General features: G+C 36.5%; 1 protein-coding gene across 2 annotated transcripts in view; it reads left to right on the forward strand.

Annotated features, from left to right (window-relative positions):
- The window catches only part of LOC131078945 (uncharacterized), a 167,452-nt gene that overhangs the window by 54,883 nt on the left and 87,216 nt on the right, over window positions 1-25,353 (forward strand). For both annotated transcript variants that reach the window (XM_058016791.2, XM_058016793.2), the window contains 3 exons: window positions 2,868-2,974; window positions 13,880-14,022; window positions 14,105-14,152. In XM_058016791.2, the coding sequence (XP_057872774.2) occupies window positions 2,868-2,974; window positions 13,880-14,022; window positions 14,105-14,152 (298 nt within the window). The remainder of the gene's footprint in view (window positions 1-2,867; window positions 2,975-13,879; window positions 14,023-14,104; window positions 14,153-25,353) is intronic.

Below are 25,353 nucleotides of genomic sequence, written 5' to 3' on the forward strand. Positions count from 1 at the left end.
TGGAATGAGGTCAGTTTAGTTCTCAAGGTCTTAGGAAATGAACGATTTGTGATGATCATTCCATATAATCATCACTGTGTGCCTTCAAGGTCAGAGGTGAAATGTTGAGTGCAGTCAGTCCCAAGAATTGAAATGTTTGATGAATGCCAATCAGGATGAAGTCATAGGCAACTATGAAGAGGCTTTGTTGATGCTGAAAGGCCCTTAGATTGAGTGAGGTAAGTGCCACAACCCATCAAATTGAACAAGTGAGGTCACTTCCTGTGACCCCTCAAAACCCTGGCTAGCTGCTTGAGGTCACTTCTAGTGACCCCCCAAAAGTCTGACCACCTTGAGGGAGCATTTCCTATGACCCATTAGAAGCTCGATCAAGGTGGGAAGGTCTCTATACTTGGTAAACTGAACTTTGATTGAGGCAAATACTTAATGATTTGAAGGATAATGCTGTTTGAGGTCGACAAAGTTTGCTAGGTGGGAATGGAAATGCATTGAAGAGTTCATTGAGTGAGTTGTATTGATATCTTGAGACCACTGTCAATGAGGGTTCAACTCCACGACTTGCCATGGTGCAATATTAGTGTACCCTCAAAACCTCGACCACTATTAGTGCCCCCTCCAATTCCATGACCCGCCCTTGTCATTTCCACTTGGTGCTCAAAAACCGACCTAAAGACATGAAGATATGATTGTGCCATTAGAAATGAGAGTGATTTCAATGTTTAAGTAACCATGTGATTGAGAAAGATGAAGAGATGCCAATGTTTTAAGCGCGATGTCACTGTTAGTACTACCCCAAATCCACGACCAACTTGAGTCACTGTCAGTGACCCCTTAAATCTTCGACCTTCTAAAGGTCACTGTCAATGACCTCCCAAAACCCCGACCTGCTTGTCAACCCTACTAGTTGGAGTAACAAAAATTGAACATCTAGAGTCTATATTGAAATCAAGATATATCTTATGTAGTTGATCCAAGAATTCCTTTGTTTTTCAGGTCAAGAGCCAGCAGCTGGATGCATGGTGTGGGGAGGTGAACTTATCAATAGTAGAACCAAAGTTTACAAGCCAAGGCTTGAGAGGCTTGAAGTAGCATTTCTTTACATCCAGGCATCACTTCAAGGATTTAACCACTACATGGGGCTAACTCTACGAACAAAATGGAGGAGTTCAAGTCAAAGACAAGTGAGATAAGATGCAAGGGGTCAAGATTAACAAGCATGAAAGATAAGATGTACAAGATATAATATCATCTATCTTCCCGAACAACATGGAGAGAACTTCACAATGATGCAATGGAGGTACTACATCTAGATACAGTAATGAAGAGGAAATTTTGCAATTATACGGAAATTCAAGATTCAAGGCTAGTACACCATAGAGATATCATGATGAATGACAAGTGAAAGTGATCGAGTTAGATAAGATGATGCAATTTGGGAATATCTCCCACTATCATCTCATTCATCACAGGCTTGGAAATGTTGAGTATCCAACGATATTGCCCCAATCACAAGTTCTTCTTTGCAATGATCTACAAGGTGTAATTTGAGGTGGTGACAACTCACCTTCAATCATCAATCAAGGTCAACATATCCAAGTTCAACGTACCTAACTCATTGAAAGGTGGAGCAAGTGACACTTGTCACTTCAAATATTGTTTATCTCACCTAACCTCGATTCCTATTGGTCATCATTCAAAGAAGGACATGTGTCCTATTTATTGTAATTAAATTATTGGTGAAGCATTAAATGTTATGTAATGTGTGTAACAAACCCTAATTAGTGTTTCTATCTTTCAATCTTGGCCATTGATTTGGATTTTGATCCGGTCCATTCATTTGTAAAGGAAAGTCTATAAAAGGCTTGCTCTCCTCATTTGTAAAGGTTTTTAGTTAGCAGGTAGATCATTAGCAAATAGCTAGAGTAGAGTAGGAGAAAAGGAGATATTTGTCAAGATTTTGTTGCAAGAAGCATATTATTTTCATTGAAGATATGGTTAATTTCATGTGTTGATTCAACAATTTGCATGGTCTCTACATCTCATTTGTTTTAATGTTGATAGGATGGATGGAAGTTGTTGTGGATGATTAATGGTGAAATTCACATGTTCATATGGCTTGTATTTTGCTGATTGCTAAATAATTTGCGTGGTCAACCGAACTCTTTATATAAGCTCAATTTCGATTGCTACTCATCATATTGATGGTGTCTATGTTGTTGTTGGTGATTTGAACATCATGAGATTACCTTAGAAGATCACACTAGCTTTGTGGAGTTGTTTTTTGCATGGCAAAGCAAAGTCTAGTAGAGTTTCACTAAGTCATTCGCAGTCTCACATTCTTAGGATTAGATTAGCTTTCTAAACTGTCTCTTTTTGTCTTTTTTTCAAATCAAATGAATTTCCATGTTCCGGCAGCATTCAAGCATTCATGCAAAACGCAAGTCTCCCTTGTGACTCCAGCAATATCACATCGAATCATTGAACTTTTCCACATGTCAAAAACTGATGTTTAAAACCTTGGAGTCATCTCGTTTGATCACATAGTTTAGCATTCGAGAGGTCTTTGTTCAAGAGAGGATAAGATACTTAGTATTTTATTCTGTGTTTGAACGTGCCATAAAAAACAAATCAACACTACCTAATAACATTTGAACAAAAAACAATGCCTCGTCGTAAGAGTTATTAACATTTTAAATTCTTTTTTCTAATTTCATCCAATTCATTAATGATGGTTTTAAAAACTATAAATAGTTGGAGCTGCATATTGTACTTTTTGGGCAATGATTATTGCAATTTCTTGGGAACAACAGTTATTCAAATTTTTTTTGTGTTGGGAAACTAATTTTAAGAACTTTTTCTATTTTCAGATTGTTTTGTGGATATAACAAGGTTCTCAGAGTATTTGACATTCATCGTCCAGGTCGTGAATTTGAGCAGTACTCAACACTCACCAGTACAAAAGATGGGCAAACAGGTACTCCTTTTTTTGTTACTTGTCATCAGGTCAATGTCTCTTGAAGCTTGTTCTGCTTCATTAGAGGAATGTTACAGTATACTACATTCAGCTAGTGTCTCTGAAGTTACATTGTGTAAATTTTGTCTTTTTCTTATTGAAGATTATAAAAGGAGCTTTCAGTGCTACCCATTAGAGTGCAAGAAACTTAAAGAGCTGTCTTTAAATGCTATTTGAAATTACATTCAGTATCTTGAAAGATACATTGAAAAAAACACTTGTCATTTGTGTTAATGGTTATAGCTTCAGGAGACATCATTTTATATTTGCTTGGTTGTATTTCTGTTTTATTATTTATTCTTTTTTTGTTTTCTGTCAATTTTATTTACTCCATTTAGCTGTTATGTATCGGATTCTATGTATGTTGTCACTGTCCTTGTATTAGCTGGAAATGCGTTTCTTTTATCCATCAAGTTTTAGTTTCTCTTTGCCTTGGTGGCTTGGTTCATGTTTCGTATTTCTTGTAATTGCTTTCTTTAGCGATTTTTCGTGTGAAGTGTTGTAGTGTCATTTAACCTTCATGTTATTCATTATGGAGTTGGTTTCTGGTCATCTCGCATGAAGTTTAGATTGCTTTCAGGAGTCGGGTGTAGCTCAGAAGAAAGTATACATTTTTCATATGCAGGAGTGATTACATATACGCGTGGAGATTTATGATTCATATCTTCTTCGGCATTTCTATTTGACCTCAGATGTGTAAAAGCCTCCTGGTTTCTGTAATATTCTCGGCTTCTCCTCTTGTTTCTTAAGTGCTATCAATCATGATTAGATGATTGATTATTAAGCTTGAAAGCTTTGTATTTTAAATTTGTGCCTTCAATAAAACTTGATTTTTGGTGTGGTTGGGTTTTTCACCCTTAGGTGGAGGGTTTTCCCAGGATAAATAGTTGTTTATCTTGTGCTTCAAATTTTTCTAGTTGCAGTTATCTGAGTTCTTTAGCTTTTTGGTTCTAATTTTAACATGGTATCAGAGCGGGTCTAAAGTAAAGATCCAGAACCAGATTGTTTAGTTTTGAAATATTCTTTGCTTTATCTTAGCATTGTTTATTTCAAGTGTCATCAATGGTGAATGAAATCAAAGTTGAAGACAAATTGGATGGTGCACTTAATTATACTTCATGGAATTTCAAAGTTCTCATTGTGCTTGAAGAGAATAATCTTCTCAACTACGTGAAGTCTGTTGTAGATGAACCTTCTAATGATTTTGAGAAAGCACAATGGAGAAAGAATAATTTCATGGCAAGAAAAATTCTAATTGATTCCGTTAAGGATCATCTGGTACCTGTTATATCAAAGTTGGATTCAGCGAAAGAGATGTTTGAGTGTCTTCAAAGTTTGTAGGAATTCAACAATACTAGTAGAGCTCTAGTGTTGAGACGTCAACTCCTTCATATCAAAATGGCTTGAGGTGAATCTGTTGTTTCTTTCTTTATGAAGATTATAGAATTGAAGGATCAACTCAATGCTATTGGTGATTCTATTGAGGATAAAGACCTGGTTATGTTGGCCATGAACGGCCTTCCCGACTCTTGGGAATCTTTCATTCAAGGTAGTAGTGGAAGAAATGAATTACCCAAGTTTGATTGATTGAGGGCTAATTGCATTCAAGAGGAATGCAGATTGGAGGCAAGAGGAATTGGATGTAAATCTCATCATGAAGAAGATCACGTTCTTGCTGCCCATATGTGTAAAAAAAAAGGAAGGAAAGGAAACTTCAAAAGGAACAGAGATAGGAATTCTAATTCAGCTCTTGAATCGAAGAAAAGAAAGGATCTCTCTAGGGTACAATGCTTCAGATGTGACAAATTTGGTCATTTTGCTAGAGAATGTCTTTCGAGACCCAAGCCTCAAGCTGCTGCAACAAATGTTGAAAATGTTTTTCCTCATAGAGGGTCTAGTGCAAATTCAGAGGGGTTCTTATTTATTTCTGCTCTCTCTAGTAACATTCCTACTGATAGTGATACATGGTTTATTGATAGTGGAGCCTCCCGCCATATTACAGGTTATCGTGAGAACCTCTCTAATCTGAAAGGAAAAGACTCACTTACAAGTTATCATTGGTGATGATGCTTCCTATTTTATGAAGGGTGCTGGATCCACTTCATTTCGTTTAGATTCAGGTATTCCTCTTCACTTGAGTGATGTACTGTTTGTTCTTGGAATTAAGAGGAATCTAAATCCATTTCAGCATTGGAAGATAAAGGTTATAATGTTGCATTTGTTGATGGAAAAGTCCTTGCATGGAAGAACTCAAGCTTTATTTCCGCCCATGAGATTGGTGTTCGCCATGGCAACCTTTATAGACTTTCAGCTCATCCTATTTAAGTATTTGCTCATGATTCTATAAGTACAAGTGAACTATGGCACAAAAGATTTGCTCATCTAAATTTCTTAACCTTGTCTTCCATGGAGAAGGTGGCAGTCAGCCTTCCTAAGCTGAATCGAGATCATGAGGGCGTCTGCAAAGGATGTGCTCTAGGTAAGAACATTATACAATTATTTCATAGTAGTGAAAGTAGAGATAAAGATGTCGTAGGGCTGATTCATTTTGATTTGTGTGGACCTATGTCTGTTGCTTCATTAAGTGTTTTTTGGTATTATGTCACTTTCATTGATGATTTCTCTCGTAAGACATGGATTTATTTTCTTAAATCTAAAGAGTCTGATGAAGTGCTATCCAAATTTAAAGAATTTAAAGCCCTTGTTGAAAATCTGTCTGATAATGGATGAAAGTTTTAAGATCTGACAATGGGGGGGAATATACTTCTGGTTTGTTTCAAAATTTCTATCTTGAAGTTGGGATTAAGAGGGAGTTCTGTGTTCCATATAATCCTCAACAAAATGGAATTGCTGAAGGAAAGAATAGGTCTATTGTTGAGGCAGCAAAGTCCATGATCCACAATCAAGGTCTTCAAATATTTCTTTGGGCAGAAGCTTGTAGGACAACTGTTTGTGTTCAGAATGGTAGTTCTCATCAAATTCTAGATAATATGACACCTGAAGAAGCTTTCACAGGTTCTAAACCAGATATTAGTCATCTGAATATTTTTGGATGTCTAGTGTATATTCATATTCCAAAAGATAAGAGAACTAAGTTAGAACCTTCAGGGAAGAAAGGTATTTTTGTTGGTTATAGTGAATCATCTAAAGCATACAAAATTTACATTCCAGGTCAAAAGCAAATTGAAATCAGCAGAGATGTTTATTTTGAAGAAGATGTAGCTTGCAAAAGGTCTAAAGAATCTAATATGGAAATTGATAGAGAAGATTTTGTGCCTTCTCAAGATTTGGATATGGCTGTCCCGGATTCCCCTTCAGAGACTCAGAGGGAGACTACAGAGTTAGAAGATTTAGTAGATCCTATAGGTACTATTGCTGGTCCAAGTAATGCTTCAGCTGATAAGAAGAGACCTTTGTGGGCTAGACATACTATGCAAGAAGCTGAAAAATATGCAGCCCCATGTGGCACTTTCAGGGAAAGTAAACAACAAGTATGGAAGGATGCCATGGTGGAGGAGTACCAATCCATAATAAAAAATGATGTGTGGGACATAGTTCCTAGGCCCAAAGGTAAATTTGTTGTTTCTTCTTAGTGGCTGTTTAAAATTAAACATGCAACTGATGAAAGTGTTGAAAAATATAAAGCTAGATTTGTAGCTAGAGGTTTTTTTCAAAAGGAAGGTATAGACTATAAGGAGACCTTTGCTCTTGTTTGGCTTTGCAAATTGCTTACAGGATTGTTTGGACAGCCTTTGGAACCTACAGTGGTTCATTGTGATAACCAAAGTTGTGTGAAGCTTTCGGTTAATCCTGTTTTCCATGATAGAACCAAGCATGTGGAAATAAAATATCATTACTTGAGAGATATGGTTCAAAGGAAAGCAATGGAGCTCAAGTACATTTGCACAAAAGAGCAAACAACAAACATTCTTACCAAGCCACTTCCTAGAGTGAAGTTTTGTTATTTTCGAGACAAGCTTGGTATTGCAGAGAATGATGCTCTTGTTGAGAGAGAATCTCAGCTTCAATGAATCTTTTATATGTTGTTAATGAGTTCTTCTCTGTGAGAGAGAAGTTCGAGGTGCAATCCCTTGTAATGCATTTTTCTCTGTGACGGAGAAATTTGAGGTGAAAGCCCTTGAGGCTCTTTTCACTTATGGGAGTAGTGATAGTGAATGCCATGTTGAGAGACTCCATGACAACATCACGTTGAGTGACTCCGTGATGAGAGCTTGTGTCATTTCACTCATGGGAGTAGCCATGGTGAAGATCATGTTGAGTGAATCCATGATGCCTATCATGTTGAGAGAATCCGTGATTAAATTTTGTTGTTTTCATATTGTGTTTGTCATGTTGAGAGACTCCATGACTTGAATATCTGTAAATGATATCTCCTTTGTTAAGAGGGAGTGTTAATGGTTATAGCTGCAGGAGACATCATTTTATATTTGCTTGGTTGTATTTCTGTTTTATTATTTATTCTTTTTTTGTTTTCTGTCGATCCTTTATTTACTCCATTTAGCTGTTATGTATCGGATTCTATGTATGCTGTCACTGTCCTTGTATTAGCTGGAAATGCGTTTCTTTTATTTGTCGAGTTTCAGTTTCTCTTTGCCTTGGTGGCTCGGTTCATGTTTCGTATTTCTTGTAACTGCCATCTTTAGCGATTTTCGTGTGAAGTGTTGTAGTGTTATTTAACCTTCATGTTATTCATTTTGGAGTTGCTTTTTGGTCATCTCGCATGAAGTTCAGATTGCTTTCAGGAGTTGGGTGTAGCTCAGAAGAAAGTATACATTTTTCATATGCATGAGTGATTACATATATGTGTGGATATTTATGATTCATATCTTCTTCGGCATTTCTATTTGATCTCAGATGTGTAAAAGCCTTCTGGTTTCTTTAAAATTCTCGGCTTCTCCTCTTGTTTCTTAAGTGCTATCAATCATGATTAGATGATTGATTGTTAAGCTGGAAAGCTTTGTATTTTAAATTTGTGCCTTCAATAAAACTTGATTTTTGGTGTGGCTGGGTTTTTCACCCTCTGTTGGAGGGTTTTCCCAGGATAAATAGTTGTTTATCTTGTTCTTCAAATTTTTCTAGCTGCAGTTATCTGAGTTTTTTAGCTTTCTGGTTCTAATTTTAACAATTTGATAATCAAAATCACACCATTTATTAATCGAAAAAGGTCTGCTACTTAAAGGCATTCAGATGCCAACTGCAGTGAATTAAATAACCAGAAAATAAACAACCACCGTTAAAGCAGTATAATTGTTGAACATACATATTAGTTAAGTTGGTATCTAAGTGGAGAGAAAGAAAGTTATTATGAGAGGAATTGTTCTCCAATAAGATAGGGATTTTAATTTTTAACCCTTAAATGCAAATAGAAGGGGATTATTGGTGCAGGCCCTGAGCTGAATACACCGAATCATTTACAGATAAACTGAAAAAGCAGGTGGAATAGGTTCATTTTTAATAATTGTTTCGTTTATGTTTATGTACAATGAGCCACATCGAGCTTCTAGATAAGTGCACAATCCCTATATTTTGGACACTTGTCACATACACATGCAATAACTTGAGAAACTTTATCTGTTACTGGGTTTTACATAATGTTGTGACCTCTCGAACTATATGTACTTAAAATGATACATAGGTCAATTTTGCTGTGACTAGGTTTCGAATATTAAGTTACAAATTCATTAATTACAATACTTTATCAAGGATCACAGAGGCGATGGCTTGAGCAAGTCTCATTATGTTGGAATTTCATTAGCTATCCTCTATTTAATGATGCATTGGATCATCTGCTGTCAATATTGAATTTTTTTGTTCTTTTTTTCATCAATTATGTATCTGGTGAACAAGATGTTTTATTGACATATGTGTTGACGTGTATTTTGTACACCATCATACACAGAATAAAATACCAATAGGCATCTTATCCTCTCTTGAGAAAATAGTCTCTAACCGCTGAAGATTCGCATAAAGGATCAGTTAGGTAGACTCCAAGGTTCTTTGATGTAGGGTCTCTACGTGTGGACAAGCTCCAGTGGTATGATGTGATTTGCTGGGATCACAAGGGGACTTACATGTGATGATTGAACTTCCGATCTGCTTTGCTGGACACAGGCTCTGACTAACTTAGATTTGAAAAATGAAAAAAGGAAGGGCGAAGAGAGGATCTAATCCTAATACTAAGAATGTAGGAGCAATGACTTGATTTTTGATGAAACTCTAACTAGATCTTGTTTTGACATCAATGGAACATCTACACAAGGCTAGTGCGATCTTCTAGGGAAGCTTTATGATGTTCAAATCATCACCGCAGGCATAGATACCATCCAAGTTGATGCATATCAATGAAGAGGCGACAAATTGAAATTGAGCTTAGGCTGAACGATTCCAGTTGACTACGCAAGGCAAGTCTGCAATCAACAAACTGCTAGTAGTATGGATATACGAATTTCACCATCAATCAAGCACATTTCCTCCATTCATCTAATTATCTACCATCTAAGATTGAAGACTTCAACAAGAAACCATGCAAATTGCAAGAAAACGACATATTTCACCATTACTTCAATGAAAATGGAGTTTGTTTACAATCAATGGCAACAATTTCTTGCCTTGTCCTCCTATTCTACTCTAATTACTATTCTATCAACTATATTCTAACTTTTCCAACTATTTACAACTCTCTCTAATCATCTAAAATTAACCTTTACAAAATGAAATGCCTGGGCTTATATAGTGCCCACAATACAATTTGATGGCTTAGATCAATTCAAGATCAATGGCCAAGATTTTACAATGAAAACCCTAATTAGGGTTTGTTACAACCATTACATAACATTTAATGCTTGACCAATGATAAAATTGTATTGCTTGGACACATGTCCCTTCTAGAAAAATCGACCAATGGATAGCCGGGGTAGGTACATCGGAGTTTGTGCCACCTTCCATGAGTTAAGTACATTGAATCTGGACATGCTGAGGTGGACCACACTGACTGGAGGAGTGATGACTGGGATGCCACCTCATCTGACACTTGTAGCTTGCTAGATATTCAATTTGATGTCGTTGAGAGGCTATCTTTAATTAACTCTTGTCCTAACTCCTTTTGTCCTTGATGTGCAGGATGACGATGTACCTCGCCTTGGAACGCTGGATTGAAAGGGGTCGCCCATGTCCTGGCTTGATCGTTCTGGCGAAGACCGTCCTTGATCCGGCTTGATTTTCCTTGATGAGATCTCCATTTGAGGCCTACACAACATTTCAAAATTAGTAACATGATTTTGCAATATAAATTAGAGAGCAAATTTTTAGGAAACTTAATGATAAGTCCTTTATTAATCATTTCCTAAAAATGACTGAGCTAAGGCAAAACAAAATTCCAAAATTCAAAATTAAGGAAATGACGATCAACGTTCAAAATCAAAACAATAAATCCATATCGTCATACCTCTTTGAGAGCTTAACTCTAAAATGCAAAATAAAGGAATTCGCCTAGGCAAAATTTGAAATTCGATAGTCTTGATGTGATCTTCAAAAGAACGTTCCTCTTATCAACTTCGCCACCCTTCAAGTCTTGGACGTGATTTCCTCTTCAAGTTAGCAATTTCGCCATCTTTGATATGTCTTTGACGTCCTAGGCAACTTCGCTCAAATGGAAACTTCAAGTTCGCACCACCTTGCTTTGAAATAAAATTCGCTCCTTCAAACACACTCGCACTTCTCCCTTTGATCGCATTTGAATGATAAAATGGTGATGTGAAAATGAAGATTCTAACCCTCCCTTTATAGCGCTCACCTCATACTTACTTTAAGGCCGACTTTGTGAAAATAAAGCAAATTAAACGATTTTTTAATAAATAACAAGGCCGACTTGCCTAATTGGGCGTTTCAAATCGATTTTATATTAATTAAATAATTAATTATTAATGCCTTGATTAATAAAAGATAACGCCATATTAAATGCTAAATAAAAATGGATTTTCAATTTTTTAAATCGATTTAGCATTTGAGGAAAATTCGAATTGTTTAATTTGGCGCCAAAACTGGAAAACAAAGGAAGGGACGTACCTCATCGCCCTGGTCCCTTGGAGAGGGACAGGAGCGATTCACCATTTTTGTCTTGACTTTTGCATTTCTTACGTCCAACTCCTTCATCTCCACGTTGAAAATCAATCATCTTAATGGTCCTTCGAATTTGATCGCCTTGCATGTGCGCATAAGTGTCTTTAGATGTATCATCGCCCTTGTCCCTTGGAGAGGGACAGGAGCGATCCTAAGGTTTTTGCTTGAAATTCTCCATTTTGATACGATCCTTTCCTTGTATCATCTTCCAAATGCCATTTAAAACCTTGTGCGTCCTTGTCTTAACGTGATTTTCAAAGAATATCATGTGTTTTGCCTAACATCGCCCTTGTCCCTTGGAGAGGGACAGGAGCGATCTCCATGTCTTCACGTTCATCTTGTATCTTTGACCTTCGAACTTCCATTGTAAGGCGAATAATATCATTGCTTGTCCATTCCATGCACGTCCCACTTGCTTTTGCAAGGTACCTTTGATGTTATAAGGATCATCGCCCTTGTCCCTTGGAGAGGGACAGGAGCGATTCATGTTTTTTTCTCCATTTTGAGCTCAAGTTGGTAACGTTTAACCTTGGTTCATTGTTTATTGCCTTCGAAATAACGTCCTTTACCTCGTCCAACCCTCGCCTTGCCTTGACTTTGAAGGAGCTTGAGTGTTTTTAATAGCATCGCCTTGGTCCTTGTCCAAAGGACAGGAGCGATATGGACTCCTTAGCTTGATTGATAATGTTTGGACGTTCAAAACTCTTGCATGTCATCCTCAAAAGACGTCTTGAACCCTTTACAACCTTGTGAAGCCTTGACTCAACGTAATTCTTGCATGAATTGATCAATATACTCAACATCGCTCTGGTCCCTTCCTGAGGGACAGGAGCGAAATTCATCATTGTGAGCTTGTTCTTGTTTATTTCAACTTACAATTATCTTCAACGCGTGTAATGACGTCCTTTCGATCCTTGGGGTCGCTTGATATTTGCTTGTCGTTTGAAATCGATGCCTTAATGGAAATATCGCTCTGGTCCCTTCCCATGGGACAGGAGCGATCTGGGGTCTTAGAGTGCAAATCCTTTCAATGCGACGACCTTGATGCTTGTGTTCGATTGAAAATGCCTTGAAACGTCCCTCGCCACCTTGTCTTGACTTGTGTCGACCTTGAACTTTGGAGGAACGACCTTGAACTTGCGTAGGAAGTATCATCACCATTGTATCGCCTTGGTCCCTTGGAGAGGGACAGGAGCGATCCTCCCCTTGTGGCCTTCATCTCACTTTGCCAGGTTCCAACGGACTCGTCCTTCTTCACTCTATCCGTTCATGTCTTGACATTGTTTGTAACTTTGCAAAAAAAGGCAATTATATCAAAAATCGCTCTAGTCCCTTCCTGAGGGACAGGAGCGAACTAGGCATTTAACACTGTTATGGACGTCCCAAAAATCTTCAATTTATATTCAACGTATTTATCTCATGTTTTCCCTTGTTTTTGAACGTAAACTTGCCTTGACCTTTGTCTGGATTTTGCATAATGAAGGAAATCGCTCTAGTCCCTGGGAGAGGGACGAGAGCTACAAGGTACCTCGCCCTGGTCCCTTGGAGAGGGACAGGAGCGATTTGGTCAATATAGGTCATTCTCCTTCGTTTTTGCATATCAAATTATATTCATTTGGCAAAGCATCTTCCTTTGGACGTCCTCAAATCATTAAGTCTTCGAAATCTTGCAAGGACAAGGCGAAATTTGAATTGTAGCTCCGGTCCTTCACTGAGGGACAGGAGCGATTTTCCTCCTGGAGGCATTTCTGTGTTCATGAAAATCTTCAATTTATATTCAATGGAAAGATATTGCCGTTCTCCATCACTTCCAACTTGAAATCTGTCTGGACTCTGCAGGGATAGTAAGATATTTGAAAACGAGCTCCCGTCCTTCACTAAGGGACAGGAGCGATTTTGCTCCTACAGGCCAAAATAACATGATTTTTCACATTTTAACACTTCACGAGGCGAAAACAAAACATTTCCAATGCCCAGGATCAAATATCAAAAAAGTCAAAATTTGGTCAAAATTACTCAATTGGACAAAATTCATGTTGACGGTCAACACTTAGACAAATTTAGACTCTGCGTTCAAAATTCCAATTGAAAATAGACCATTCTGGCGAATTCATTTCATTCAAAATTACATCCTACAAAAGGAAATTCAAAAAGCTCCCAAAACCGACTGGATTCAAATCAAAACCCTAAAAAGCAAAGCGAAAACGAGCAAAAAACATGGGTCCCCATTTGCAATGGGGCGATGTGTGAAAACGTCACAACAATATGCCACAGCTGTTCTATCCTAGTTTATAGTCTTAGTATCTGTTGTTTCTCAATTTGTATGTTCGGCATCTCATCCATATGTTCTAATAGAACTGCTTCAGCAGCAACTGTGTTTGCTGATTTTGCACTTTTGTATAGTGCATTAATAATTTAGTATAAGTACTTATTCTGCTGACAAAAAAAAACATTAACTTGGTCAAGGATAATTTGAACTTTTTTGAATTAACAGAAATGGTTTTCTATCTTTCTCTAGTCATTCATTATGTAAAAGAATAATGTAAGTTGGTTCCAATGTGGGGTCATGTGAAAAGCATGTTCAGTGTACCACAGGTTGGAAAGCTTGAGAACGATTGCTTAAAAGGGTTACTATAGTATGAACGAATCTCTGAAACAAGTGACTTATAGGTGCTATTTTCAACATTGTTGTGAAATTCTCCTTCCTTTGATTGTTTCTGCATGCAGGAATTCTATCATGCCTCTCTTTTAGTCCTGCACATAATGGATTGCTTGCTGCTGGTTCCTATAACCGAACTACTGCATTATTTGCTGAAGACAACGCAGAGCTTTTATTTGTCTTGCATGGTCAGGAAGGTGGTGTTACCCAGGTATACACAATTCTCAATTCAATTATCATTATTTCATGTAGGTGAGCAAATTTTATTGTGATAATGGATTGTGACTGAACAGGTCCTTTTCTCAAGAGATGGAAACTATCTGTACACTGGGGGACGCAAGGTAATTGTTCAGCTGTAAACAATTAAGTGCATTTTCTCAAGGCATGATGTGACTCACGTGTCACTATATTGTTGAATTCTCAATTTGCCCCTCTTATCTGAAATAATAGAGGAAGTGGATAACATCGTGATCTTTTCTAGTTAAAATGAAATTTCAACACTTGGTGGATTTGAATGGTATTGTAATTATATTCAATTGCTCAAGTGTTTCTCTAATACTGCCCTTGGATTTTTGATTACATGCAATATGAAGTTAGACTTCTCTCAGAGCCTTGTATTTAGGGACATGATCTTCATAAAACCATCAGGTTTAAAATATTACACAGTTATAGTAAAGTGTACTCCTAAGGAGGTGAACGAACTTCACTTCTAGAGACAGTTCACCATCAGGTTTAAAATTCCTGTACATCATCCACAAAACACACCAAAAATCTCTGCTAAATATCAAGAATCAATCCCCAAAATCAACTATCAAAGTACCTTAAATATTTTCATTGCTCCCTTAAACTCCAAACTCCTTGAAAATCAGTGTGATTCTTGATGAGGGTATCCATGCTCAATCAACCTTGGGAGAATTTCTCTGTTCATTGTAGCAGCATCTTGGTATGTGTGCAACTAGTGAATATTGACGAGGGTATTTATGCTCAATCAACCTTGGGAGAATTTCTCTGTTCATTGTAGCAGCATCTTGGTATATGTGCAACTCTCAATCTCCCAAATGAGAGCCAAAATCCTCCTTTTATAGAGTTGGAGGGAAAAAGAGGTATTTAAAATTCATAACAAAATATTTCCCCCAAAAATCTTCTGCACCTTAAATTTTTATTAAAATTTTTTATGTGTAAGTCCTTTTTTTCCCCAGACGTCCACTTAAAGGGGACAAATCATAACTTTATTAAATTAAAACACTAAAGTAAATATTAAAATGTTAACTTTATAACTTTAGCGTAATAGTTTAAATAATCTGATCTGCTTTCTGGAAAGCACCATCAAGGCATCAAAAACTAAAGCTGAACACACCAAGAAGAAACTGACATTGAAGAATGATGTTGGGTGCCAAAATGGGCACTTAATAAAAATAGTAGTGTCTTCCAACAATTGTGGATAACAATGGATAAGACCCAAAATGGTACAAAGAGTGTCACTGCAAACCTTAAAGCCAAAGAAACTCCAAACCATCACCGGATGCCATGAAAACCCAAAATTGAGCTCTCGAAGAACATTGGAACTCTCTTAGCTCACATGAAAGTTATGGAAAACCCTGAAAATTGGCCAATGCTAACAAAACAATAAGGCATAAAAATGGGGACATTACAGTGGAGTAAATATAGTTTGGGAGCAGCAAAATGATCAAACATTGTGCATTTTGAGTCATCAACATATTATGATTTTCATTCGGTCTTTATTCTTATTTAATCTTTAACATTTTTTAGGCTATTCTAGTCATCAAACAAGGTATTAATTATTAAACTATTTTATGATTATTTTTAGTTTACCTACAAACTGTTTAATGAAATGCTCATATTCGTAATATTGAAAAATGTATTTTGATTCAAAATTTTAAATGAAAATCATTCATCATTGTAATGATATTATACAATATTTTGTTAGATTCTTTTAGTGTTAGTACTTTCATTGTAATATATCCTTGGATGGTAGTACCATGCTATCCTATTTTATTTTCTATCATTCTTTAGCTTGCATGGTGTGAACTAGAAATGAGTTTTCGATTAATTTAGCTTTGCCATTGTTCTATATGGTTTTATTTTTAACGGCATCAAACTTCCCAACCTAGAATCTGTGAGTCTTAAAGCGAGTCATTGTCGCCAAGTCTCCTTGAAGCGATTCACCCTTGTTGAGTTAGGGAGACTCGACTGTTGAGTACTTGCTAGACTTGTCGAGTTTGGGAGACACGCCAGACTCACCAAGTCTAGACGAGTTTAGCAGGGTAGATTGGCCATTTCAGTTAGTTTAAAAAAAACTTAAAACCTTTCAATGCTTGTTTGGTTTATGACATGCCCATCTAGGATTTGTAAAATAATGAAAATGGTGTGTGCCATGAAGGTGAAAAATAAATTGAATGAATGATTCAATAATCGGATAATATATTCAACAATATACAAGCTTTTATAAAGAGATTACAAGGACGACGTTCTAAATTAAGAACAAGTCATTTAAAGTGAACTACTACTAAAAAGCTAAACGCTAAATAAAGCTTAAAAGCTAATTAACTAAAAAGAAAAAGCTAAATGCTAAATAAAGCTTAAAAGCTAATTAACTAAAAAGCTAAATGACCATTAAACAAGGAACTAAATATAGGTGACTAAAATATAATTAAATATTCTAATACCCTCCCTTAATGGTCATTCTATCTACTAACTACCCTGTAGAAAACACTGCAGGTCTTTTGATCACAAATGAAAAGAACACTCTGCTGCGGTGGATACCCTCCCTGGATTTGAAAAGTGTTAATGACCAAGAATACCAAAATCCATCCAACCTGACGCTGGGTAACCAAACTAAAACCTGAAACGATGATTTTGAGGAAAAATCAGCAAACCCTCCAAAACTGAAGATACAAATCATCATTTTTGTGGAAAAAAATGGTAAAAACCCTTGAAACGATTTTTGTGGAAAAAATCGAACAAAACCTTGAAACTTCGCATGGCAAGACCCAAAACGCCACGTGGTAAGACACCAAACATCACGCGGTAAAACATCAAAAATCATGCGGGAAAACAACAGACAACATCATGTGGTAAAATACCAGACATCACGTGGTAAAACCCTGATTTTTGAGAAAAAAAATCAAGCAAAACCCTCCCATGATTTTTTATGCCGAAAAATCATAAAACCCACGCAAGCTTTGCAGATGACAGATAATAATTTTTAAGGAAAAAATTCTAAACCCTGCGAACAATTTTTGAGGAAAAAAAATGTGAAAACCCTGGGACCTGTAGGACGAGGTCTGGTCTAAATCAATCTAATCAAGGCAACAATATTCAGATATCGTGAACATGCACTGTTTCTAGGTGTTGTGGCAACTGTTGAACTTCTGTCTGTGTTCCAACATGATGCTGGTCAAAGATGCCATCATGGAAATAGAATAGAAGCAGCTGCTAAAAAAACTGAAACCTTTGGAGGAGAATTCTCTGATTTTTTTGTAAAAAAACCAAAAAAATATTGACGATTTTTTTTTTCGCAAAAAAAATAGGGGCAAAAACCCTAGGTTGGATGTACAACATAAACGGCGCCCAAAAGACACCAAAATTCTCGACGTCTCTAGAATTAGTAGAAATCGCTGACTATTTTTAAATTCCAAGGCAAATTCGCTAGCACAAAAATTCGAGGCACCCAGAAAAATTTGAGGCCAACCCAGAAAAGCTCTCAAAAATCCCACCAAGAATCTGAAATCAGAATGCAGATCCCGTTGGCTCAAAAATCGAGGCATGGAAAACGATGCACTCAAAAAAATTTGACGACGACCCAGTTGAGATCTCGAAAAACCCACCAAGAATTTGCAACCAGAATATAATTTCAACTTGAATTGAAGGGTCAAAAGCCTAGTCGAAAATTGCAAAAACCTTAGGAAAATTTTCAATCTGCAAAAAAAACCTCCAGGTTGCAATCCTGAAAATCTCCAAAACCCTAAAAAAAACATGAATTGCTGCCTAGCACAAAGAAATTCGCCTCCGAACCAGAAACCCTCGAAACCCTCAAAAAGCCTTAAAAAAAGCAAAATCATTTTTTATTAAAAAACAATTAAAAAAAATCTCGAAAATATTCCAGAAAGAAGGCCATGAATTTTATTAAAAAATTCACCAAACTTTAAAGAATCACATCGACCCGCTCTGATACCATGAAAAATAATTGAATGAATGATTCAATAATCGGATAATATATTCAACAATATACAAGCGTATATAAAGAGATTACAAGGATGACGTTCTAAATTAAGAACAAGTCATTTAAAGTAAACTACTAAAAAGCTAAACGCTAAATAAAAATTAAAAGCTAATTAACTAAAAAGAAAAAGCTAAATGCTAAATAACGCTTAAAAGCTAAGTAACTAAAAAGCTAAATGACCATTAAACAAGGAACTAAATATAGGTGACTAAAATATAATTAAATATTCTAATAGAAGGTTAGTGTTGTTTTTAAGGTATTCATTTGGGCTTGGTGGCAAGGGGTTTGCTCCTCATCCCAACACTCTATCATGATAGGGAATGTGCCAGGGGTGTTGCACCTGAACCCTATGAGGGGCATTGCCCCTTGATTCTATTGGGGCCATTGTCCCCAGACCTGTGTGAGGGTTGTTGCCCCTTGACCCTAGTGTGGATTTTGCCCCCATACCCTTGTGAGGGCGCTATCGCTCGACCCCATTGGGGTTGCTGCGCCTAGATCTCGAGGGGCAGCATTGGTTTGTTGCTCCCAAATCTCCATCAAACTATAAGCGAGTAATAGGCGAATGATGAATCATGATCATAAAATCTATATAATACATATTCCCTATTGCAAATCTCTACATCTTCACACTCATAGCCACAATAAAGAATTATTTTGTTTCATACATTAGACAACTTGGTTAGCTTACAAGGATTGCCATAAGAAAATTTGGCATGTTGAATACAAGGTGTTATTCCTATTTTGACACCACAAAATTTAAACTTTTATGTTGAAGTGTTAAGCATTGTTAGACATTACAAGCCTTTGTCAAATCCAATGTCTAGCACCAAATTTAAAACCATCTCGTGTATCTTTCCTTTTGTACTCACAAACGATCATATGCATTGACCTAAAATGCAAAAAGCAATTAGATTTGAAAATATAACAAAGATGGTTTGGAACCCTTTTAGGGCATGTTCCTTGTGGTTTTCTTAAGCAAATTTGGCCAATTATTGCCTTAACCCACTTCACTGAGAAAATCATTAAATTGTTTTTCCTTGAAATCTTGTCATGAACAAATTTTTTTGGGTTGTGGTCATCTCATCTTCTTTGACATCTAGTGAAAATTTCAGAGCAAAATACCTTGCCAATCAAAATTTATGCATGTTTTTGCATACTGAGCCTCAAGGTTATTATGAGAAATATCAAATGTTTTTCGTAATAATTTTAATATTTTTTAATAATATCATTTTATTATCTATTAAGCCTTTGTTTTGATAATTTGGAGGGAAAATCTGGTAAAATTCTTAAGTTATGTTTAAAAACCTTTTCTCAACCCTCAATATGCTCAAATGCTCGAAAACCCTAATTTTTGAACTTTCAAAATGCTCCAATACTTGCATGCTCACAACTTCACAACTCCACAACTCCTTTACATTGGTCACATGCTTGGTTGCTCAAAACTTCACAACTTCGAAAATAACTAACTTTTGCATGCTCTTTGTAATGCTCTGATGCACCAAATTCTAATGTTTGAACCATAACAGCAAAAATAGTTTGGGGAAAAAATTGGAAAACCAAGAGAGTGAGATTTTTTGAAAAAATTGGGAAAAAATCAACAAAAAATCGGATTTAAAAAAACATATAAAATTGTAGAAAAATATACAAAAAGTACTTTAAAAAAAATAAATTTAAGGGCATTTCCATAGCATATAGATATAGAGAGAATAAAATAGAGAAATTAATGGTTTAACCCATAAATTGTCAAAAATAGATTATTCTTGTTCTTATTCATATGGCTGATTATATTGCATTGCACAAAACATACTTTATAGTGCTTAAATAATAACACTAGATGGTGATAGTTGTACAAAGTCAACATATAAACAAAGTACAAAGTTCCAACAACTCAAATGTAGCCAATGACTCTTGCTGCTTCAAATAGAGTGCTCATGCTAGAGGGTAGTGTTGTGACGTTTTCACACATTGCCCCATTGCAAATGGGGACCCCCACTTTTTCACTTTCTAGGTTAGTTGCCTTAGTGTTGTCATGTCTTTGCTATTAGCCTCGTACATGTAGTTGCATCGGGGTCGATCAGGTCTTTCTCTTCAAGATGAAATGAGATACATCATACAACCCTATCTTCAAACGGTTTCCTTTCTTTTAGAGCAATTCCAATCGCCATGACAAAGGATGATACTCATAAGTTAAGAGCTATGTAACAAAGATGGAACTATCGAAATCTCTTGGCTTGGGTCAATGAGGGTTTGAAAAGAGCTTGAGGAACGTGAGTGAGGATTTGTCTCAATTACATCAAGATCTAGTGCGAAGGAACCTTAGATGGCCGATTTGATGAGCAAAGATTTTAACAAAGGATGAAGTTTGAATCACGATTTGCCTAAAAGGTGAAATATGACAAACTTAGCCTTAGAATCTTGATGAAGCTTTGGATGCAAATGGATTGCAAAGGTCACCTAATTGGCCGACTGAAGAAGTGAATTGCAAAGCTAGTTAAGTTGGTTGATCAAGCGTTAACTTGCAAATATGAGTGCAAAATCCGCCATCCTGATCAAGTTGCAATGGTATCCCAAAATTCTGCCAAGGTGAGGAATTGCAAAGGTAAGTCAAAAAGCTGCCTTAATAATGATGTTGCAATGCTCTCTCAAAAATCTGCCAAAGTCTTAACTTGCAATGCTCCTTCAAAAAGCCGATTCAAGCAATTACATGCAAAGGTCATCAAAATTTCCGCCTTGATCTTGAACTTGCAATGGTCTTTCAAAATACTGTCAAAGTAAGGAATTGCAAAGGTGAGTTAAGGTTCCGCCATCTTGATCAACTTGCAATGGGGTCCTAATACGCTGCCTAGGTATTGAGTTGCAATGCCTCTTCAAAATTCTGACTTGATGGCTAACTTGCAGTGACCCCCTAAAATGTCGATTTGATGCTAGTTGCAAAGGTGGTGTAAAAAGCCGATCTAAGGTTTGATTGCAATGGTATTCACAAATGCCGCCTCCATCATATCTTTCAAAGGTGTCAAAGAGAGGCCGCCTTAAACATGAAAATTTAAAGAAGTCAAGAGAATTCAACTTGGAGATTGAGATACAAAGCTACTTCAAATCTTCCACTTCAAGCAAAAGTTGCAATGGTCACTTAGATGTCCGACTTGATGATAAATTGCAATGATGCCTCCAAATGCCACCAAGGTGTCAACTTGTCAAATGTTGCAATGGTCATCCAAATTTCCGCCATGAAGGTTAAGTTGCAATGACCCCCCATAAAGCCGCCTTCAAAAAAAATTGCAATGGTGTTTTAAATTGCTGCCTAGGAGATGGAGTGCAAAGGTCCTTAAAATTACCAATTTAATCTTGACTTGAAGTGCTATCCCTAAAAGCTGTCAAGATATCAAGTTTCAAAGGTCTTCTTAAAAGCCGCCACTACATCAAGTTGCGAAGCCCCCCTGAAATGCCGTCTCAATGCTAAGTTGCAATGTTCCCTCAAATTTCCACCAAGAGGCTATGTTGCAAAGGTGGTGTAAAAAACCTGCCTAAGAGTAAAGTTGCAATGGTCTTCTAAATAGCCGCTAAGATCATAAGTTGCAATGACCCCGTAAAAAGCCGCCCTTATGAGGAATTGCAATGGTCACCAAAATGTTCAAATGCAATGGGGTCATAAAATGCCGACTTGGCATAGAGATGCAAAGGTCATCAAAATTTCCGCCTTGATCTCAAGCTGCAATGACCCCCAAAATGCTGCCTTGTTATGAAGTTACGATGATGCTTTGAGGATCCGATTTGATTAGTAATTGCAAAGGTCTTCTTAAAACCCACCCAAGGCATTAGCTTGCAAAGGTCTTCTCAAAATTGGAATTTGATCAAATGATGCAATGCTATCATCAAAAATCCGCCAAGGTCATGAAACTAAAAATAAAACAAAATAAGAAAGTCAGCTTTCAAAGCATAGAACGCCCATCATACAAAGGACAATTTAAAATAGTTTTTTTTAATGTGTAAGTCGGCTTGGGGAGATTTAAAATGAGGAGACACACCCATAAACCCCAATGCTTATATAAGAGGGTGGTGATATTCATTCTAAGACATCAATCTAAGTAATCAATACAAGCAGCTCTGCAATTCAAGGAGACAGCGAACTTCACAAGGCAACATACAGATTTATAATCAAGAAGGGTGAATTTGTCTTCATTAGCAAAGTGGATCTGATCATTGCACATTTGTAAGAAGGGCGAAATCAGTTCAACATTCAGATCCTCATTTCTGAATTCACGATTTTAAAGGCAAATTTATTTACAGCAGCGATTGTGATAAGGAAGGAGACATCAACTTGAAGATCAACGTTCAGATTTTTATCCCTGAAAGGTGAATTTCTCTACATCGACAAGGTGAATTTGATCTTTTCGTAACTGCAAGAAGGGCAATTTTTCTTTACAATCAGCGATTTTAATAGAACACTGATCAAACATTCATCTACAAAGAGGGGTGAATACACCTATAAGAGTGATTTTGGATAGCAGATTTTGATTATTTCATTAATCAAAATTCATTTTCAAGCAAAGGCAATATAGAATTAAAGAGTTTTATTCTGACTTATAAGCCTTTTTAGTTCAATTTGGAGGCAGATGAGAAGCAAAACTTGGTGAAATCTTGTCCATCATCAAGCTTCACAAGCGTAAAATCAGATCTAAGGCATAAAGTTAAACTTTAAAAGGTGGAATGAGATCTCCAAAGCATATGGCTCAGACCTCGGAGCACTTCAAAATCAGATATGGAAATGAAAGATAGAATCACCATCTCATCATCGTTTTGAGGATATACCACATTGTAGGTTTGTGAAATCTATCCATATGTGTTTAATACCATCCTTGTTTATTTTGCAGGTGACAACATCAAGAACAATCCAAAAGCATGGAAGAAGATTCAAGACATTGCAAAGATGAAAAGATGTCAAACATATCAATCAAGATCAACATGAGGAAGTCAAGACCTTGGAGCATGGAGGAGATAACTTATTTGATGAAGAAATGTTTTACAATCTTGAATTTCCTCCAGGAATCCAAGAATCAAAGATAGTATACTAGATGCACCATTAGTCAAGTGTATCATGAACAAGGGAGGATCAATCAATGTCATCACACAGCCTACATCAAACATGATCAAGGAAACAAAAAGTTTCAGAAGAGTTAATCACGAATCAAGTCTACAAACAAGTTGAAATGGCATCCTCGTCATCATCCCACCAATCAAAAGAGTTCCACATTAGCATGTCTGGATACAATGCACCTGACTCATCATATGGGCACACAAATTCCAATGTACCTACCCACACTATCTATTGGTCAAATATTCTAAAGAGGGCATGTGTCCAAATGTTGTAATTATTTCATTGGTCAATGGGAGTTTGTTGTAACAAACCCTAATTAGGGTTTTCATCTTGTAATCTCAACCATTGATCTCAAATCGATTTGAGCCTTTGAATTGTAATGAGCTCTCTATATAAGGCTCAAACTTCTCATTTGTAAAGGCTAATCAAGAGGGAATAAAATAGAGAATAGTTAATAGTTTAGTAGAAAATAGCAGCTAGAGTAGAATAGGAGAAGGTAGAAATTGTTGCCAAAGTTGTAAATAAACTTCCTTTTCATTGAAGTTATGGTGGAATGTGTTGTTTCTTTACAAGTACATGGTTTCTTGTTGGATCTTCATGTTAGATGATGAATAATTAGATGAATGAAAGGAATTGTGAATGATTAATGATGAAATTCATATATCCATACCACTAGCAATTCGCTGATTTTGAGTTTGCCTTGCGTGGTCAACTGGAATTCTCAATGAGCTTAACTTCAATTGCTATTCACACTTTGATATGCATTGCCTTGATGGTGTCTTTGTTGTTGATAGTGATTTGAACATCACATACCTACCTTAGGAGATCGCACTAAGCTTTGTAGAGTTGTTCGTTGATGGCGAAGCGAAGCTTAGTTGAATTTCATTCAATCGTTCATTGTCTCTTGCATTCTTAGGAGTAGCATAGTCTTCCTAAACCCTACATCTTTTGCTCTTTTTTATTCTCCGAGCAAATAGTTAGAATCTAAGTTCCAGCTATTCAAGCATTCAACAATTCAAGGTTCGTCCCTGTGTGATTCCAGCATAATCATGTCGACCATTGAGCTTATCCACACGTCGTGACCCAACAGAGAAGAACCTTGGAGTTATCTCAAGTGATCCTTGTGCGAATCTTCAGCATTTGAGAGACTTTGATCAAAAGAGTATAAGATACTTTTGGGTATTTTATTCTGTGTTAGATTGTGTCTAAAAAGCACATCAACAAAATTGTAGCCAATGACTCTTGCTGCTTCAAATAGAGTGCTCATGCTGCTCATGCTAGAGTTGCAAAGGTGGTGTAAAAAGCCGATCTAAGGTTTGATTGCAATGGTATTCACAAATGCCGCCTCCATCATATCTTTCAAAGGTGTCAAAGAGAGGTTGTCTTAAACACGAAATTGTAAAGAAGTCAAGAGAATTCAACTTGGAGATTGATATACAAAGCTACTTCAAATCTTCCACATCAAGCAAAAGTTGCAATGGTCACTTATCAGTCGGACTTGATGATAAATTGCAATGATGCCTTCAAATGCCACCAAGGTGTCAACTTGTCAAATGCTGCAATGGTCATCCAAATTTCCACCATGAAGGCTAAGTTGCAATGATCCCCTATAAAGCCGCCTTCATAAAAAATTGCAATGGTGTTTTAAATTGCCGCCTAGGAAATGGAGTACAAAGGTCCTCAAATTTTCCGATTTAATCTTGACTTGCAATGCTATCCCTAAAAGTCGCCAAGATATCAAGTTGCAAAGGTCTTCTTAAAAGCCACCACTACATCAAGTTGCAAAGCCCCCTTGAAATGCCACCTCAATGCTAAGTTGCAATGCTCCCTAAAATTTGAAAAAAATGGGAAAAAATCAGTGAAAAATCGGATTTTAAAAAACATATAAAATTGTAGAAAAAGATACAAAAACTACTTTTTAAAAAAAAATTTAAGGGCATTTCCATAGCATAGAGATATAGAGAGAAAATAATTTAGAGAATTTAATGGTTTAACCCATAAATTGTCAAAAATAGATTATTCTTGTTCTTATTCATATCACTGATTATATTGCATTGCACAAAACATACTTTACAGTGCTTAAATAATAACACTAGATGGTGATAGTTGTACAAAGTCAACATATAAACAAAGTACAAAGTTCCAACAACTCAAATGTAGCCAATGACTCATGCTGCTTCAAATAGAGTGCTCATGCTAGAGGG

The sequence above is a fragment of the Cryptomeria japonica genome, chromosome 10 (assembly GCF_030272615.1).
Source record: "Cryptomeria japonica chromosome 10, Sugi_1.0, whole genome shotgun sequence".
NCBI lineage: Eukaryota > Viridiplantae > Streptophyta > Pinopsida > Cupressales > Cupressaceae > Cryptomeria > Cryptomeria japonica.